Source organism: Miniopterus natalensis, chromosome 11 (assembly GCF_054644295.1).
Source record: "Miniopterus natalensis isolate mMinNat1 chromosome 11, mMinNat1.hap1, whole genome shotgun sequence".
Classification (NCBI taxonomy): domain Eukaryota; kingdom Metazoa; phylum Chordata; class Mammalia; order Chiroptera; family Miniopteridae; genus Miniopterus; species Miniopterus natalensis.
The window spans coordinates 60,451,045-60,470,158 of NC_142091.1; the positions used below are offsets into that span (position 1 = coordinate 60,451,045).

At 52.1% G+C, this 19,114-nt stretch overlaps 1 protein-coding gene across 1 annotated transcript in view; it reads right to left on the bottom strand.

Annotated features, from left to right (window-relative positions):
- Positions 1-19,114, bottom strand: part of ABTB2 (ankyrin repeat and BTB domain containing 2) — a 145,396-nt gene that overhangs the window by 11,400 nt on the left and 114,882 nt on the right. The window contains exons 3-6 of the mRNA XM_016206206.2: positions 17,544-17,757; positions 4,381-4,533; positions 2,939-3,104; positions 138-227 (exon numbers count right to left, since the gene is read on the bottom strand). Of these exons, the coding sequence (XP_016061692.2) occupies positions 138-227; positions 2,939-3,104; positions 4,381-4,533; positions 17,544-17,757 (623 nt within the window). The remainder of the gene's footprint in view (positions 1-137; positions 228-2,938; positions 3,105-4,380; positions 4,534-17,543; positions 17,758-19,114) is intronic.

A 19,114-nucleotide genomic window follows, 5' to 3' on the forward strand; every position in this document is an offset into this window, starting at 1 on the left:
CTTGTATTTCCAGTCTTTTGAGACACCTCTACCCCATTGTTCAAAACACTGCACCCAGCATGCAGCATGGCTGATGAGGTCCTTGGGGTGTTCTCTAGCTGGGTTAGGGACCTGGGGCAGCCCTGGGGCTTACACACCTGGATGTCCAAGTTTGCTCCAGCATCAATCAACATCTGGACCATTGCTTCGTCCCCAGCAGCACAGGCATACATCAGTGGCGTCATACCCTAGAGGGACCAAAGGCAGATGCTAAACTATCTGGGGGAAAAACACGATGACACGTATTCCACAGGCCTCTGCCCCAGAACCACAGGTCCCAGTGTCATCCGGAGCAACCCCATGCCTTGTGCTGGAATGACCTGCCTCCCCTAGGCCCACTGGACACAGGACACCTGAAGGGAGAGGAGGGACTATCTCCATGAGCACTGCAGGATGCCAGATGGGTGAGGAGCACAGGCCGTGGAGCCAGACTCAGGAAACTTGGTATACGAGTTACTTGTACCTCTCTGTGCCTCAGTTTCTTCATCTTTAGAATGGGAATAACAACAGTGTCTACCTCACAGAGTTGTAAAGAGTGTGAGTTACAGTGTATAAAGTGCTAAGGATGCAGTAAGCTCACCTTGACCAGGCTAAGCACTTAAAATAACACTATCGCTGCTGCTACACTAAACTGCCACATCCCACGTAAGTCACTGTGTGTGGTTCACATGCATGACCTCATTTAATCGCCACAACACCCCTACTGTGGGGCTCTAATATTAGCCCCACTTTACAGATGAGGAGCAGAGAGGGGTTACCTTGCCCACGGCCTCGCAACGAGCCAGAGCAGAACTCAAACCAAAACCCCAGGTCCACCTGAGCGGTGAAGCTCACCCCTCGAAGCGTCTCAGGGAAGGTGGAGAGGCGCGTTACTGTCGCCTCTCACGCTCCCGAGAAGTTCAGAGCTTTTCCGACGGCTGAGGCCCGTCGCTCCCTGAGTTCAGGTGGGTGGTTAGCGGCTGCCTCCCGGCCGGGAATCCTCTCCGGGGCCAGTAACAGCAGAGGCCGCGGAGGAAAGAGTTATCCCGCAGCTGGATGCTGGCAGGCGCTTGTCTGCAGCCTGCGCTGTTATTTATTAGGCTATTTGTGTGCAGACAACATCTCCTTACCTCATAAATCCTTGCCTCATGCCCAGAGATAGAGAAATGGCCTGAGATTAATCATGGGCGAGAGGGCTGTTTACCCGCAGACCGTTGTGTAAACACCAAGGCCGAGGAACACACAGCATCGGGCATCGAGAGAAACGCCAACTGCCGCAGAGCGAAAAGTTGGCTTTGTTTCATCCCCGCACATGCCTGGCTTTGGTCCCCCACACATCTGTACATGATTTGGGGTTTAAAGCAGGCCAGGAGCCTCGTGAGCAGAAAATACTTCTTGTGTGTGTTGGGCCCATCCCTACTTCAGCAACATAAAGAGGCTAAATGGAAAGAAGCTGATTAACAGGCTCCAGGGGTAATCATCGCTGTCATGTGGACAACGAAACCCAGAGTGACATTTACGGAACATTTACCATGTGCCAGGGGCCGAGTCTCACCATAATTCTATGGGCAGGTACTATTATGCCCCATGCGGGAGGTGAGGAAACGGGGCTGAGAGAGAGGCGCTCATCCGGGATGCCACGGCTACATGGCCGCTGGGACACAAGTGCGCCTGAAGCCACGGGCCACGCGCCTCACGAGGACGGCGGCTCCCCGGGGATGAGTCGACGGAGCCCTGGAACCTGCATTCACAGAGGCGCCTCCGGGAGACCTGACACCCAACGCGCCACCTCCCCCCAGCCTCACGGTCTCTCTCCCAGCGTGCGTGCCGGCAGCCCCACCTGCGTGCTCTTCCCTGGCTGCTGTCCCCACTCCTCCCTGCTTCTCCCCCATCCTTCCTCCCTCAGGCCTGGCTCAGACCTTCCAGGAGGAAGCCCTCCCTGGCCACTCCTGCCCCACCTGCTGAAGTCCACTTCGGCCTCGTGGTTCACCTGGTGCTTCGTCATTCCCTGGGCCATGCGGTCACCTCCTCTGAGAGCGTTACCTGACCCGAGCTGCCATTTAAATTTCCCCGTGCTCCTGGGTGGTCTTGCAAACTGCGGCGCCACTGTCCACATGGCAAGTGCTCACAAAATAGCATCAAATGGTATTCCACAGTGGTTAAGGGCAGGGAGTCAGATTGCGTGGGCTCTTTTAATCCCAGCTCTGCTCCCTACTAGTTGTGTGACCTTGGGTAAGGCAACTTCTCTGCGTCTCGGTTTCCTCATCAATAAAATGGGGATAATAACAGTACCTACATCATAGGTCTATTACTGAGGTTAAATGAATTATTTTGTGCAAAGTGCTTAGAATGACGCCTGGAACACGGTAAGTGCGAGGTGTTTTACACGGCAAAAACACAAAACAAAGCAAACCAAAAACTCAAGGTAAATTCTATCTAAAATTGTAAACACCTCCAATACTCCCTTTTCTGGCTCAGTTTTACTTCTCAGCACTTCCTACTAACACTGTATTTTGCATGTTTCTATTTCTCATTATAGGTTTCCCCCACGAGAATGTTAGCTCCATGAAGGCAAGGATGTCCGTGGGCCTCGCACGTGATAGGCAATGCGAGATGCTCTAATACAAGTTTTGACGATTATTGTCCATAGCTTGCCATCAAGTTGACTCCTCTGGACTTTCCCCTGCCCTGTACCGTCTGCGACAGTCTCCAGCCTCCCAGTGAGAGGAAGCAGAAGCCTCGTTACAAAGTTTTCCCAAAGGCTGCTAGGGAGGTCTCCAAGCTGACATCCTACCCGACATGGGCAGGGTGCGATTCCGGAGGTAGCCCCCTTCTCAGAGCAGCTCTCAGGCTTGGGGCAGAAAGGACCATGCCACCGACTCTGGCAATCACGCACCCCTAAGGAGTGCTCAGAACGCACCTGGTCATCCATGGTGTTCACCCCGTCTGGGCCCAGGGCCTCGATCGCCTGGTTGATGAGGTCCGTCCTCCCGCAGTTGAGCATGCGGAAGCCCAGGTCCTGGTTGAACTTCTCTGTAGCCGCCCGGGCATCCAGCCTCCGGAAGGAGCTGAAACAGCACTCGGGTCTGCGCAGAGAAGACGCGGGGGGGGGTGTGAGCGTGACTGTGTGTGGATTCTTTCTGGTGGGACACGGCCTCCCAATGAGATGTGACAGGCAGGTGGGTGGGTGGGAAGGACTGGGAGTTACTATCCGATCAAAAGTGACTGGCCTTGTCATGCTCAGTGACACGAAGAACACACACCTGCTGTTCTTTAAACATGTGACAGAAGTGCTCTGAGCTCTAGGTCACTGTCAATGGCCTGGAAATGAAGTCTCCTCTGAAATGATCTACCAGGGGACTGACTGCCCAGGAGGAAGCCCCGGCCTGGGCTTGGCCACAGAGCTTGGCTGAATACTTTTTGCACAGAGAAGGCCACACTCAGCCTCTAGAACAGTTGTTGTGGCCACTTCCCAGTTCTTAGCTTTACCTTCTCTCCCCTCCAGGCTGCTTGGTGAGACCCTAAAGTACTGAAGAAAGGATGGAGAGCAGCCCAGGGTCCCACTGCAATCAAGCCATCCTACCGAGGGAATTCACGGAAACCCAGCATCTGCAGAGGGCACCCCAGGCTTCCGACAGGCAGCTTCGGCCCGGAGCCTTGGTGAAGCCAATGTGTCGCAAGTTTATGTCCCAGGAGGAGACCTGGGCACTTGCCATGAAAACAGAGGAGGCCATAACTGGGGTTTGGGCAGGTAAAAAAAAAAAAAAGATGCAAGGTTCTCAAAGGCCAAGGGTGGCCAGAAAGAACCTTCTCTGGGGCTCCTTCAGGAGACCAATCTGAGAGAGGCCCATTGGGAAGGAAATGAAGAGCCCAGGCTGGGGCCACACGGACCTAGTTTCAGATGGGGGCATGGCCATATCGGGGGGCAAATAACTGTTCCCCTTGATCCTCAGTTTCTCCACCAGTAATATGAGCATTACAGCCCTTTTTTCTCTAAAGTTGTCACAAGGACGGAGATAATGCACACGAAAAGGAGGGCTCGGCACAGTGCCTGCGCCTCGGAAGTGGAGATTACAGGGAGAGAGGGGAGGACTCACTTCTGCGCCCCCGCCCAGCCCAGAGAGTCAGACTGTTGTGCGTGTCTGCTCTGTGGGCCAGACCAGCGGCTGCAGAAGATGCATCCGGAAAGCAGCCGAGGTCTAGCATGATAGTCCCAAGGGGCTTGGCCCTTAGAGCGGCCTGAACATGCTGTGGTGCCTGCTCGCGCCCCCCCAGCCTCCAGGAGACAGAGGGACAGAGGGGGCGGCCAGGGGCTGGCACGGACGCCGGGGCCCTCCCGTCCCGCTCCTCCCGATCCCGTACTTGAGCTGCCGGGGCTCGCAGTCCAGGCCGGGCAGCAGCAGCCGGGCCGCCTGCCGGATGTCGCCGCCGTCCACGGTGAGGCTGCGGCGGTGCTCTGCGTAGGTGATGGCCACGCGCATCCACTCCATCAGCGGTGGCAGCAGCATGAAGGGTCTGCAACGCAGCAGAGAGAGGGTCCGGCCCAGGCTCCGACCTTCCCCGGGCATACCAGGCCACCGGGCGCTCAGGGTCCTCACGTCCACCCTACCCCTTCCCACCTGCTCACGAGCCTGAACCAGCTCTCACCTCTGCTCGTCCAGATACCATTATCCTTCAAGGCTCAGTTCCGGGCACCCCCCAAACCCCCTCTCTCCAAAGAAAATAACCTCCTGCTCCAAGATCCCTTAGAACTCTCTTCCAACTACGAATGTGCCTCCTCCTGACCAGACTCTCCCGCCTCCAGGAAGACGCCTTCATCTCTGCTCTCTCCAAATCATGCCCAGCACGGGGCCTACACACAACAGGTCCTCAACAAACATTTGCTGAATGAGTAATGTGTGGCTAAGCGTCAGGAACTCAGTATAATGCATCCAAGTGTTCAGTTCTGGATCAAGCCCTGTTTCTACCCAGAAAAGAATGGCATATAATTTTGAAGGGTGTGGTGTTCACACGCGTTGGAGTGGGAAGACAGGAATCTAATGTGTAGATTCTAGAAAGGACCAACAATTCATCTGTGAATTACCCCTGTTTATCAGATCTTTCTTCCTTTTTTTTTTTTTTTACCAGATCTTTCTTGATTACAAGTGCCCATCTGAATTCCCCCCAAATGTTTCGGGATCTTACAATTCTTACATGGCAATGCTAGAAGGAAACCTCAAAGACACAGTTGTATATATCAGTCCTTTTCACCCAAGAGGAAGGTTCCATCTAAACCACCAGTGCTGGGGAGTGAAGTGTAAACAGAAAGAGAATTTGTGGATCTGCCAGCCATTCTTCCCTGTTGGGGCCGCTCAGGTGCCATCTCCAAGCTGTTCTTGGGGAAATCCAAGAGGGAACTTGGAGAAATTATGAAGTCTAGTCAGATGGTGTGATTCATTCTGTTTATGCGTCTTAAACTTGGCCCATGAAAAAATTCAGTATCCATAACCTCGTTGGGCAGACACTGGGGATGGGCTCCTTTGGCCTCTATTTCACTATTTTTGTTGGAGACATGGAAAAGGGAGCAGTCTCCCCCTTCCCCTCCCCCTCCCATGGACACGTTTTGTATTGTCCTTGAAGTCACCCCTAGGGGCTCAGCCTTGAACCTGCTCCTTGAGCCATTCCAACGATTCTGTTGGTGCTTAATTCCCTGCGTTCAATCTCTTCCTGCTTAAAATACCTAGTGTGGTTTCTGCTTCCTGAACTGAACACTGATTAATATTCTCAGCATGCAGAAATCTTCCAGGGTCAAGGCTGGTCCTCGCCTCTGGGGTGGTGGTGGGTGCCCACCTGCCCACAAACAAGGCCCTGCCAGCCCCCAAACTACCTCTTTGGCCTACCCACGCACCAGGCCTGTGGTCCACGGGAAGGTTAAATGACAAGCAACTGATGGGCTTTCTCAGTAACATGCTACCCTTGGCCTGTGGGTTCCTGGTCACTATTTCCTTTCTGGTAATTTCATCTAGCCCACTGGGCATGCTGAGAAGAGCTGGCTTGCTCTACTGGACATTCTGGAAAATCCCCATAAAAACTCCCTAGGCTGTAGCTGTGTCCTAACTCCAGGGTGAAAGGGCCCCAGAGGAGCAAGGCTGGGAATGACTGATGTCTGCATTGTCCCCAGCGTCTCTCTGCTTTGCTCCCTCCCAAGGAAAAAGGCTGTTTCCTTGTCTGTGCTTGGCTGCAAGCCTCTCAGTGCCATGGTGCATGTGTCTGCAGGGCCAGGACCAGAGAGAGCAGGGCAAGGCTGAGGGAGCCCTCCGGCCACCAAGCTTCCGCTCTGCTGGGTCTGGCACCTCGGGACAGCCCTTCTCAGAGCTCTGGTCTCAGGATTCCCTTTGTATTCTTACAAATGATTGAGGCCCCCCAAGAGCTTTTGTGTGTGTGTGTGTGTGTGTGTGTGTGTGTATCAGTATTCTATGGATATTTACTGTATGAGAAATTAAAACTGAGAAAATGTTAAAACATCTGAATACACAAGCTCACATCCCATCAGCCGTCAGTGAGAAATAACATAACTGCACGTCACACGCCTCTGGGAAACTCCTGGACCCTTGTGAGAAATTGAGAGCGAGAGGCAAGTGGCACATCCTAATGAAAATAATTTTGGCCCCGTGAGCTTCTGGAAAGTCTCTGGGGCCCTGAGGCTCTCTGACCCCACTTGGGGAATTGCTGCCTGAGACAGGTGGCAGATCCCTGAGATAAGCGGCGCTCTGGCTGGCAGGTGGCAGTGGGTGTGGGGCTCAGATTCCGGCCCTGCTGGCACATGGTCCGGCCAGTCATGGAATGGCGCATGGTTTGCACGCACACTCCTGGCCAGGATCTGAGGGTTCTACATTCCGACTCTGCAGCATCCTCTCTGGGAGAATGTTCTAGTGTCCTGGAAGCAACTGAACTGGCTCTGCAACCTTGGGAAGATCATTACCCTCCTTGGCCTGTTTTTCTATTAATGAAGGGTTTGTGTGTGTGTGTTTTTAAATCCTTACCTGAGCATATATAATTGATTTTAGAGAGATAGAGAAAGAGGAGGGGGAGAAACATGGATGTGAGAGAGAAACATCGATGGGTTGCCTCCTGTATGTGCCACGACCGGGGATCGAACCTTCAACCTTTCGGTGTACATCACGATGCTCCAACCAGCTGAGCCACCCGCTAGGGCAAGAAGGGGGTCAGTGTTTCTAGACATTTTCCACTGTGAGAACCCCTTCTGCTGTTACTTCACAGGCTCCACATGACAAGAGCTGTATCTACTACACAGTGACCAAGAGGCTTCAGAGGGAGACTCCTGGGATGGAACCCAGCACACAGCCAATGACTTAAACTGTGATCCTGTACAAGTTACATCACCTCTCAGCCTCAGTGCCCCATCAGCAAAATGGGAAGAACTCCTAAGACTACCTCACAAGAAGTATGTATGTGACATGCTCAGGAGAGCACTTGGCACATGGTAAGTCCTCAATAAAGGTTAACTATTATTTCTATTTCAGTATCTGCTGCTAGACAAAGTGCATAATAGGAAAAAAAAGAAAAAGGCTATGGGAATCTGGTCCTATTAAATGCCTCAGCTCCAGCCTCTTCGGGTCCAGCCAATTCTGTCCCTGCAGGCCCTCTAGCAAGTATAAACACGGAAAGCTTGCAAAAGCCTGCCAGCAAGCTGCCCACCACCTACACCATCCGCCTCATAAAAGAGAGAAAACAACTGTGACCGCGATGTCGAATGTAATCTGGAAACCATCGCTGGTGGTGCGGGCGCTGGGCCTTGGCTATGGAGAACCCCACACAGGGGAAGGACCAACAAGGACCATAGACCTCGGGCTGTGGGTCATGAACTTGGGAGGTGCTGATGGGGGTGGGCATGGGATTACTGCCAGGGGCCTGCACCCCCTGCGTGCACCAAGTGCTGCTGGTGGCCTAACCAGCAAAACCCCACACTCGTTCATGCAAACACATCCGCTCAGTCCCCGCTATGACAAACAAAGCCACTTAAAAGGGTCATCGACTGGTGGCATTTGTCTTTGTTTGCATAAAAGAACTATTGTCATGGGGTGGGGGAGATCCAGGAAACACAGAGATGAAAAAGAATCTTTGATGGCAGAGGGCAAGAGGCGGAAATAGAGGCCCAGTGAGGCCGGCTCCCTCGCCCAAGGTCACAGAGCCAGTTAAGCAGCAACACGGAGACCAGACCCACAGGTCACAACTCTGTTTCTCGTCATTTCTCTTTAAATTAATCATATAGACGAGCCTGAGTCTATCAAGCCAATGGCCTTATAATGCCCTTCAACAGGACCAGGTCTGCAAAAGCCATTTTCCCTGTTAAAAAATGAAAGAGAATAAACTTCTTAAGGCCTTGGTTTTAAGAGGTCCCTGCAGCCTGGAAAAAAAAAATAAACCCTGCCCCACTCAGCAAGCATATGATTTATTGGGATTACAGTCCTATAAGCGGTGTCTTAACAACACAGAACAGGAAACGCCTCCAATTTCCAGCTCAAAGGAGGCTCTGTTCTTTCTGGAGGTGGGCAGGGGCCTCAGGAAAAGAGTCAGGTTGGCAGATGGGCCATGCGAGCCCCAGGCATGAGAAGGCCGTGTGTCTCTGTCCCCAGCCGGCAGGCTGAGTCCAGGGCCAGCAGGTAGGTCCCCCCGTGCCCACACATGAGGAATGGGTATGAGGACTCAAGCAGAAGCCAGATGTGCCCACTGGCTGGGCAGGGCCTCAAGACCTGGCCAGAGATCAGCCCTGAGAAAACTGGGTTGTGGTTTCTTAACTCCTACCCTTGGCTGGGAACACAGAGGGATCTGGGGTGCGGGCCTGGCTCCCAGGGCTGGGAGGGTTTTGGGAGGTCCAGGTTGCCTTAGGCTGGATCCCTAAAGAGGTTTCCCCATCACCCTCTGAGCCAGCCCAGCCCGAGCTATGAGCACACTTAGTTGAGGAGAGGAATCTCATTGGGACCAGCTGGACAGCTGAGGCTAAAGACCAAGGGAGGGGGCAGCCAGAATGTCTCCCACCCTCAGCCCTAAATTCTTCTGATGACTTTGCCCCACCTTCAGTGGGAGCCACTGCAAGCACCAGGGTTGGAGGGGGTGATTTTCTCCTGCAATCACCCTTCTCACGGGTCTTGCTGTGGAGCGAGCTGTTCCCATGCCCCTCCCCGCAGTGCTATCTGGGCCAGGGCTGGCGAGCAGAACCTGAGAAGATGCCACAGTTCCCAATCAAATGACAGTGCAGGCAGAGACTTTCCTGGGAAGGTCAAGGTTGGCTTTGCCCTGCAGCTCTGTCCAGGGAGCCACCATGGCCTAACACCAAGCCAAAACGTCCACAAAGAACAAAACCAACGTTGTCCCAACTGAAGTCAGACTGTATACCCAGAACAAAGGAAGCAATTCTAGTCCAATTCACATCTTGGACTAATTATTTTTCTAGAATTACTTGGTAAACCAGAATGGTTTGGCTCAGCTCAGAGTCAGAGCTGGGCAGGCATCTTTCTTCTGACCCCCCCAGGCCTGTCTTCTCCAGCAGTAAGGCTGCCTCAGAACCTGGAGCTAACCCCCACCCCCCACCCTGCACACACACACACACACACACACACACACACACACACAATCTCAGCTTGGGGACAGGTGACTTCTGTTAGAAGCAGAGCTTAGGGCTTTCTGTGGGGAAAATACACTTTTCTTATTAAAGCTCATCTGGTATAGATTAGAGGCACCAGATAAACCTCCACTTGTCCACATATGGACAAGAATTTAAAATACAACCAAGTCGGGATGAGCTGTGTGTGATTTTCCTGCCTGATCCCAGGGGTTGCCCTTCAGGTCCCAGTGGAGCCCAAAAGCGAGCACTGGAACGGGAGGTCGCTTGTGTGACAACTGGGACATCCTGGACCAGCTCTTGGAGTGTCCAGGAATAACAGAAAATCACTAATAACTACCATTTACAGAGCATTTGCTAAGCACCTGGCACTGTTTCAAGCCTTTTCTATCCATGGCCTCATTTAATCCTCACGTCTACTATATGAAGCAGGTACTGCTATTATCCCCACCTGACACATGGGGAAACTGAGGCCAAAGAGGTGCAGTCACCTGTCCAAGGTCATGCACCTAGTAAGTGGCAGAGCTGAGATGTGATCCCAGGCAGAGTGCCCGCTCCAAAATAGTACCCTCCATTGACCCTGCGCCATCGCCTTCATCTTAGGGGTGATGAATATTAGGCATAGTAGCCATATAATTTGTGACCCAAACTGGGCCACTTTTGAGAGGGGAAAGGAATGCTATTACCAGTAATATCAAGGCAGCAGGAGTAAATAGGAGTGTCTCAGGCAAACCGAACATCTGGTCACCCTGGTGTTAGGGCACCCGGAGTGAGCCTCTCCTGGCCCACGCCATCCCTGCCAGGCAGTGGGAGGCTGGCCCTGCCCACCGACCCTGAGGTGGGTCTCCATTTTCCCTCCAGCCCCACACTCTCACAGCACTGAGACCATATTGTTATTACTTTATTTCTGTGGCTTTTGTCTGCTTCCTCCCCTGGACTGTAATTTCTCTGAAGGCAGAGAGTGTTTTGCTCACTGATGTTTCCCATCCCTCAGCACAGGAACCCATGTCCGAAACCCAACCTTTGCATTTATGAAGGCGTGGCACAGGCCTCACTCCTGGAGGCAAAGCCCTCGGGCTGCCCCCATGTTCTCAGGGGTCTGTGCTGACTCTAGAATGCTCTGCAGGGCTCCAGGGTCCTAAGTCAGGCGAATGAGCTCGGGAAATGGGGAACGGCTTTGTCTTCCATTCTTGGAGGCCTGAGTTGGTCTGGGTATTGGTTCTCTTCAGGAAAGAAGAAAACACTTCCTGCATAGAAAGAGGACCATCTCATAGGAGAATTTTCTACCCAGGAACAGCTTTCTGGGGTAGCTTGGTGAAGGGAGTTTTGGGGGGGCAGGCAGCTAGATGTTGGGATCGAGCCTTCTCAGGGTGGAAAATGGCAGATATGGTTCTGTACATGTCACTGTGCCCTTGGGCCTCGGTGGGGGGGACACAGCCATGTCTTTGGTAACTGGGCCTGACTCCAGGGTGGCATCTTCCGTGGGTGGGAAGGTAGAGATTCCTGTGCAGATGGCATGCAGGCCACCACCCCTCCACCCTTTCTCACAGGGCAGGGAGGGCTCCGGGTGCTGTGAGGTCTGGGGCATCTGGCCCATTTCTCAGGCTGAAGCTCCCAGCACAGCAGCTGGGCAGGGGAGCAGCTGGTCTAGCAGGCCGGAGTATCGCTGCTTCCCACACACCCGGGGTGAAAGCGAGCCTCTCTCCCCTCTGTTGGGGTGTGGCTCCCTTGGCACAGGCCACACCTCACCTACGGGGCTCCCTGCTGCCATGTGCAAGAGGCCAGCCTTCTCGAGCCGTGCTCAGTGTCTGTGGTGGCTGACGGAGACCACACACTCTTGCACCATATGGAAGCCAGACAGAAGAAGGCCTCCAACCTGTTCAAACACATGCCCCTCCCAAGGGCACTGTCACCACCCGCCCGCCTCTGCCAACAAGGCAGGCTTGGGAGGACCCGCTGGCTTAGCTGCTTCATTTACTCCACAGACACCTGCTGGGCAGTGGGATGGGATGGGGGTCTTTTGTTTAGGGCTTTGATGGGAATTCCTGTTTGGACTCAGCTGAGTGAAATCACACAGCTCTCACCTTCCCCACATCCCACAGTCTAAGGCAGAATGATGACCTATTCAGATTGTCAGGTAAAGAGTTTCCAGAAACTTCTAGAAAGAGGTAAGGGTTCTTGAGGCCTGACAGAAATGCACAGTGAAAGGGGGAAATTTCTGACTGGCGGCTAATGGCTTTGACCCAACCTAACCAGAGAAAGAGGAAAAGGCAGTGCAGGCTCCCAGGACCCGACCCTCCATTCTGCACCCACATTCCAACCACAGCCTCGGGCAAGACTCTGGCATCGGCTTCTGAGCAGCAAGGCCTCCCTGCTGTGATGTGCTGAGGGCCTACTATGTGCCAAGTAAGCATGAGGCCATTTTGCATACACAGCCTTCTTATACAGCCACCCTGCCAGGGAAGTACCATCATTAGTCAGCATTTTACAAACGTGGAAACCAAGGCTTCGAGAGGTTTGGAGACATGTCCAAGGTGACATAGCTTGCCAATGATGATCTGTCTGGCTTTTAAAAAAAAAAGATTCTCGGGTCTTTCATGAGAACAAACTGCCCCCCACAAAATGCCCTGAGCCCGCATGTTAGACAAAAGGCTCACCTCACCATTCCGCCCAAACTCAAGCTTCTGCACCCACAGCCCCGTCAGCCCTGATGTTGGCAGGAGCAGGAGGCTGGGCTGGGCCCCAAAGTCAGAAGCTATATGTGGAACCTTTCAGAGCCTTTTCCTCCCAAATCTCAAATATTAAAGCAGTAAAGGGGGATCCGTCAGTGTCAGAGGCGGTTGATCTTGTGGGAGGAGGAAAATCTAAGAGCTGCCTGGCAGGCAAGTAGGAGCAGGCCAGAAACCAGCCCAGCCTGATGCCAGGTATCCCCAAGCTCCTCTCCTGCCCCCATCCTCAGTGTCTGGAAAGTTAACAGCTTGGCTTCTGCTTCCGAAAGGACCTTCTTTAAGAAAGGAAATTCAGTTCCCCTTCAGAGGTGGGATTTTCCAGCAATACTGCAGACAAAGGGGATTGTTGCTGCCATGTTATAAAAACACTCCGAATGAATGAAGCCCGGGGCCTGGCAGTTCCCAGTCTTCTCCTTTTCTGTGAGGACCAGTGGGCCCAACAATGGGACAGGAAGTCACAGGCAACCGGTAGCCCCTGAGGGCACTTATCAATGGCTGGGCCAGGATCCTGTCCAGTCTCTGCCTGGTTATCTGGCACTGCCACTTCCTTTGTCTGCCCCTAATTCCTGGCCCATTCCTTTTTGGATGCTGGACAGATGCCCACCTCAGGCTTCTTCCCCAGGACCAGAAAACTCATGTCTGTTGGGAAAGAGGCTCCAAGTAGTTGAGAGTAAGCTGCAAGGGTCATGCTGGGCAGAGGAGGTGCTGACCCAGAGATCCGCCTTCCAGAGTCTTGCCTTCTCTCTCCTGGGAGGCGGGAAGGATATGTCTCCCTGGATCCTGACAATTCACTGTGTTATTATAATGGAGCCTCCCTGCCTGGGCTCAGATCTGTGACCTTGGGTGCCAGGCCGACCCTCTCTCAAGGCCTCTGTCCGCTCATCTGTAAATGACAGCAATGGCTCCCTCCAAGAGCTAACATGAGGATCTGTTAGACAGCTGGGTATTTAAAGTGCTTTATAAACTGTAAAGCTTTGTCTAGATGCTTCTGGCCAGTGTAAAAATAGGCCAGATCATATCACTCCCAAGCTTAACAGTAGGCAAGGACAATGCATCATGCGTGGGCACTAAGGCCAAACCAATAAGTGAGCGGCTGAGGCACGGGCCACCAGTAACTTTAGAAAGTGACTGACTGACTTCTGGTCTCTGAACCAATAGGTGGCTGAAATCCAGGTTTCAGAGTTCTTTGAAACCCCTGGGTGATGGATTATGATAAATCTAAAATTTGTACTTTTGTTTGTCCAAAATTTTCCTCACTGCATTAGTCCTTTGTGGCATCTGGTCTACCTCATCTTCAGGCTCCCTGCCTACTGTCAGGGCTGAGTTAAGAGGGAATTAAGGGCAGGGACTGGAGAAGGAGCATCTAAGAGGGAGAGAAAACATGCATTTTGAGTAGTTGTGATATTTAAAGTCACCATTGCTTTTGGATTATTTATGCATTAAACAAGATGTAGTTATTCTAGGGCTTCCATAGGTTTGTGAAAACTAATTATACCAACAATAGCAGCTACCATGCGTGAAGTTTACTTTGAGCTATGTCCTTTAAATTACCTTATTCGATCCTACAAAAACGTTTGGAAGTAGGTCAAGTCATTTTCCATTTAAAGGTGGGGAAACTGAGGCCTCAGAAATTAAATAACTTGCCCAAAGTACATAACTGGTAAAAGGCAGAGCAGAGGCCCCATATTATCGTCTTTGACTCCAAAGAGTCCAACCTTTAGCCCTACAGCCTATTTCATTAACTGAACAAAATATTTAACTGCCTACTATGTGCTAGGGACTGTTCTATGTGCTGAGGACATAGTGGGAACAAGGATGACCCATGATACATTCTAGAAGGTGAGGAGGTAAGATAAGTAAGCAAACAAACATGTAAGCAAAGTGATTTGGGCGAGAGGAAGGTGCTCTGAGGGCGATGAAGAAGGTGCACTGCAGGCCATAAACAAGTCACCTCAGGGGTCACTGGATGGACCAGTCTGGGGAATACGTGAAAACAAGTATTTAACTCACCCATTAGCTATTCTTTCTTTAACTTCCATTTTGGGTAAACAGATGGAAATTTAATGCACAAAAAGGAGGAGAGAAAAGAGCTTAACATTGCAGATCTTCTTGAAATGGTATTTAAGGGAACCACAAGTCAGTAGCATAAAGCCACCCCTGCCATCATCTCTATTATCTGGTAAGAAAACACTTTCGCAAGCTGAGCAAAAGATTAACGAGCCCACTTCTTCAGGCTGAGCACACAGCCTATCCGTGGGCGCTTCCTATTTATGTAAAGTGCTCATGGTGGGGGACACCTCCCCCCCTGCATCTGGAATGGAACAAAGAGGCATCTCTCTCCTCGCTGTGAACCTCACTTATGTCCAGGGCATTTCCCCAGAATTCGGGACCCCTTCCCCCGGGAAGTAGGCACTGCTCAGATCTTCAGTTTACACAGGAGGAACCTGAGGCTCGGAAGGTAAGGAGACTGACCACAGAGCTGGAGGAGGGCCTCACCCTCATGAGGGCGCAGCTGAGGATGCACAAAGTCCCGCCAAGAAGCATTTGCCTAAACAATTAGTGATGACTAAAAAGAAAAACCACCTGATTTTTGTGTTTTTAAAATGTAGATCCATTTCTGTCATGAAATATGCACTTTGAAACAACCAAAGGCCTTCTGCGACTTACTTTTGCTGCCTATAACCCCCTGCCTGTCCCAGTCTCTAGTGGCTGTCCTGCAAGGCCCAGTTAGAATCCCAGTCTGTCCTGATGCCACCCCTAACTGCCCCAGCCTCTTCAAAGATCCTCCTGAATACGATGATGGTGACTGACACGACTGTGTGCCAGGCACTATTCTAGGTGCTTTACATATATTAACTCAATTAATCCCACAATACCCCTGTGAGGCTGGCACTATTATTCCCACGCTAAGAAGAACAGACCGAGGCACTGAAGTCGAATGACAAGCCCGAGGCCACCCCGCTCTAAGAGGCAGAGCTGGGAGTGAATCCAGGCAGGCTGTAGGGTCTGAGGGCCAATAGGACATTACCATGCAACCGGCTTCCTCCGACACTGTCTGCTGGTTTCTGCTCATTTTTTCCTTCTGTCTTGTTTTCTGCCTCCTTCATTAAGGCTGGAGACTCAATCACATAAGCCACTGTTCATAATCCTCATATCCCTCCCCCACTGATCCACTGAAGTACTAGGAGCAATGTGAGTTAATAAGTGACACGCTCAAGATGCTATCTGTCTCTATTAACACATTCTCTGTGATGCTGGCTATAATTCGTAGTGGTGTTTGGAAGCCGTTGCATTATTACTATTGTTGGTAGCAGTGGTTATGTTAGTAATTGTAATGTTAGCAGTATTATGTTAGTAAATGTTAGCAGTATTAGTAATTGTATTAGTAGTACTATTACTAACCCAGATACCACTTGAGACGACATTTTAAGAAGTGTCACACTGCATCGTGAAGAAGGCTAGTCAGCTCCAGACTGGGGTGGCTGTGGGGGGAGTGGATCTTGGCAGGAGCACCTCTCCTCACAGCATCAAGGTAAGCAGTGAGGGAGGGGCCTCCTGGAACCTTCTGCTCCCTCATTCTCAGAGGGGTCCAGGCACCGAGAGGGGAAAAAAACACAGCCCAGGGCAGCAGGTCCCCGGGAGGCTCCTGTTCTCTTCTCCCAGCCACCTTTGCTTGGGTGACGAGGCCCAGTCTAGCACCCTCCTCCCCTACCCCAAATGTTTTCCTTGCCCTTTCCCCTTCCCAGCCGACTCCAGCAACCACGACAATTTCTTCGCAAAGTAGAAACAGCTGGGGCTCAGGGCCCATGCTCTGGTTTCACCTCCCTGCTAGATGCTTCCTTCAGAAAAGCCGGGGCCTCCACCTGATGTCTTCTTGCTCTGTCTGTGTCAGGCCCAGAGTGACAGCCTCAGCCCTGTAAATACTGTCCGTCTCCCAGAGAAATAAGACGATGATCTAATAATGATGCCACTAATAATAACAGTGGTGGCAGCACTTACTGGGAATCTACTACCTTGTGAACTGGGCCACTGCTGCTTTATGCCTCTCGTAATGACAAACAGTATGTGTACTGGTTATGAGCAGGGCCTATGTGGCCTTGGCAACTTACTGAATCTCTGCCTCCACTTACTCATCTGTAAAATGGGGCTTCGAAGAACACCCGTCTCCTGGAAGTGTGTGCATTAGATACGTTAACACGTGTCAAGTGCTCAGCACAGTGCCTAGCATATAGTAAATGCTCAGCAAATGTTGACTATCATTATTTAATCCTTTTAACTGCTTCATTGCTATCCCCACGTTTACGGCCCAGGAGACAGGCTCAGGGAGTCTGGAACCTTGCACGAAGGTCTCAAGGCTCATAAATGCCAGAGTTGCTGTTTGTGCCCAGGCCACCTGACTGTTCATCCCCAGCTCTGTCTGACATAGGTTTGCAGAATATCCCATATGTTCACGATGGCTATTTCTGTGAACTGGGTGCAGGAATCTACTTTTGCACCTTTGTTTTCTGTGACTGTGGAGGCACTGGAGAAGTGGGCCTAGCTGTGGAGCGGGTGTGAGGACCCCAAAGTTGCAGAGCCTCAGTCACCCAAAGATGCTGGGCAGATGCTGCCAGCTGGGCAGCCTGGGAAGGCACTGGCGCTTCCTGTATCAGGTTCCTGATCATCTGCCCAGATGGGCACAGAAACCCTTGGGCTCTCTCCCTCTCCTGGGCCCTGCATGTGTGAGATGTGTGCAGACAGGGCCTCCTCAGCCAAAGGCGAGTCTGTCCCACTTCCTGGACCTCCGGCCACAGGACTCTGGAGCCCATGGACACACCCTGCCTTGGGTGGCCATGTGGTGGTCTCCAGGTGAGACTCATGCCAGCATATACGCTGTTTTGGAAAAATTATAAAAAAAGTCATCCTCTCTAGGCAGAAATAATTTTAAAGGTCGCTCTCTGAGTGACCAGTTAGAAAAAGCTCCCTGTCCTTCAGCTGACGTGGCCCCACGGGTGTCTCTCAGTCACGCTCCTCTCTGGGGCCCCTGCTCAGCGTACAAACTGTGTACCTGTTCTGAGAGGCTCCACCCCAGGCTGGGGAAGGGCTGGGACTCTGTGGAGAAAACACTAGACTGGAAACCAGCAGGCCACCAGGTACCTGCCCCACGAGGTGAGCAGCCCAAGGAAGATCCCTACCTCTCATTGTTCAGGGCCATTCTCGGGGGGTCCAGGTTGGGGTTCTCCATGGACTCCATCTGTGGACACCGCAGGAAGTAGTAGAGCGTGTGGAGGGCGTCGGGGGACCAGGTGATGGGCTGAGGTGGCTGGCGGGCCTGACGGGCAGGGCTGGAGCCGGGACACAGGGGGTGGCGCCCCTGCATGTGGTGCATGGCTCGGGAAACCAGGTCACCTGGGGTGGAGAGCAGAAGGGGAGAAAAAAAGAAAACAAAGTGTGAGTTCGCAGCCCACATTCATCCAAGGATACGCAGCTAGAGCCTTCATAATTACTGTTTACCCCGGAGCCAAGAGGCGGAGGTGGAAACTGTCACCTAGACACACAACAGCAATTTAGTTTCCCTTTCACTTCCAGTCTCGCCTAGATAGCTGAATGAGACACTTGGCAGGCCCGCCTCCTCCGGAATTTAGGCTAATGTGGTTTCTTTTTCAACATCCCCACTCTCTCCACCACCCCACAGGCCTCTCCCCAGCTCTGTGACCAAGGGAATCCCTCTGGGCCTATTCTCCCAGCCTCCGACGACCAGCACCCTGTGCTGCCTTGTGCAAAGGAGCAAATCCTTCAGTAGGGAAGCTACTGCAATCCCCATGATGTCAAAGAAAACTACCACCACCACCGGCTGCTGAGCGCTCACTATGTGCTAAGTGTTCACGTCCCTAGAAATAGGATTTAATTTGATCCTTAAAATGTTGGGGGCCAAGTATTATCCCCACTTTACAGATAAAGACATTGACACTTATCCGGTAAACAAATACTTACTGACCCCACACATTTCCCTGGTCACAGGGAGGCCATAGTGCATGCAGGTTGAGTTAACTGGCCAAGGCCAGGTGGCCAGTTAACGGTGAAGTCTACATTTGAATCCAGGACTGTTTGATCCAAAGTCTACGAGCTGAGCTGTCACCTGGGCTGTGGCCTGCCCTACTGAAGTCTGTGGGGTCCTCGGGGCCCCATATCCTGTGCTGTGTTTCTGCCCAAGTCAAGTCTTTTCAATATCCCACCAGGCCAGGCAGGAAGCATCCCATCATTGTGTGAGGCCACAATGCTGAGAAAGGATGGGGAAAACAGCCCCAGGCACCTGCGGGCCCCTCTCTTCTGCGAAAAGTGGCGCCTTCCCATCCTACTCAGGCCTGGGAACTCAGGGGGCTCCCCTGTGGGCCATCTGGATATGGCTGACCCCGAGGGGGAGAAACAAGCAGGTTTTAATTTGGCAAGTAAAGTGTCATTCAATGTATGGCAAAACCAATTCATTCATTCATTTTACCTTCACTCTACAGCTTCTGAGAGTCTGGTACTCGGTTCCACTGTGTCCCTGGTACCCTGCACAGGATCTACTGCATACGAGGTGCTCAGCAAATGTTTAGAGAATGAAGCAATAGCCTTATTCCTTGGTTTCATTTTAAAATACAACGTCTGGTGGGGCTTAATTTGAATTCATTAGCTGCCTGGTTCTCCCATGACAGCCACAAAGGTGATGTTTGGCTTTCAAACAGGGACAATGACCCCCTGGAATTGGAGATCTCCACTGGGA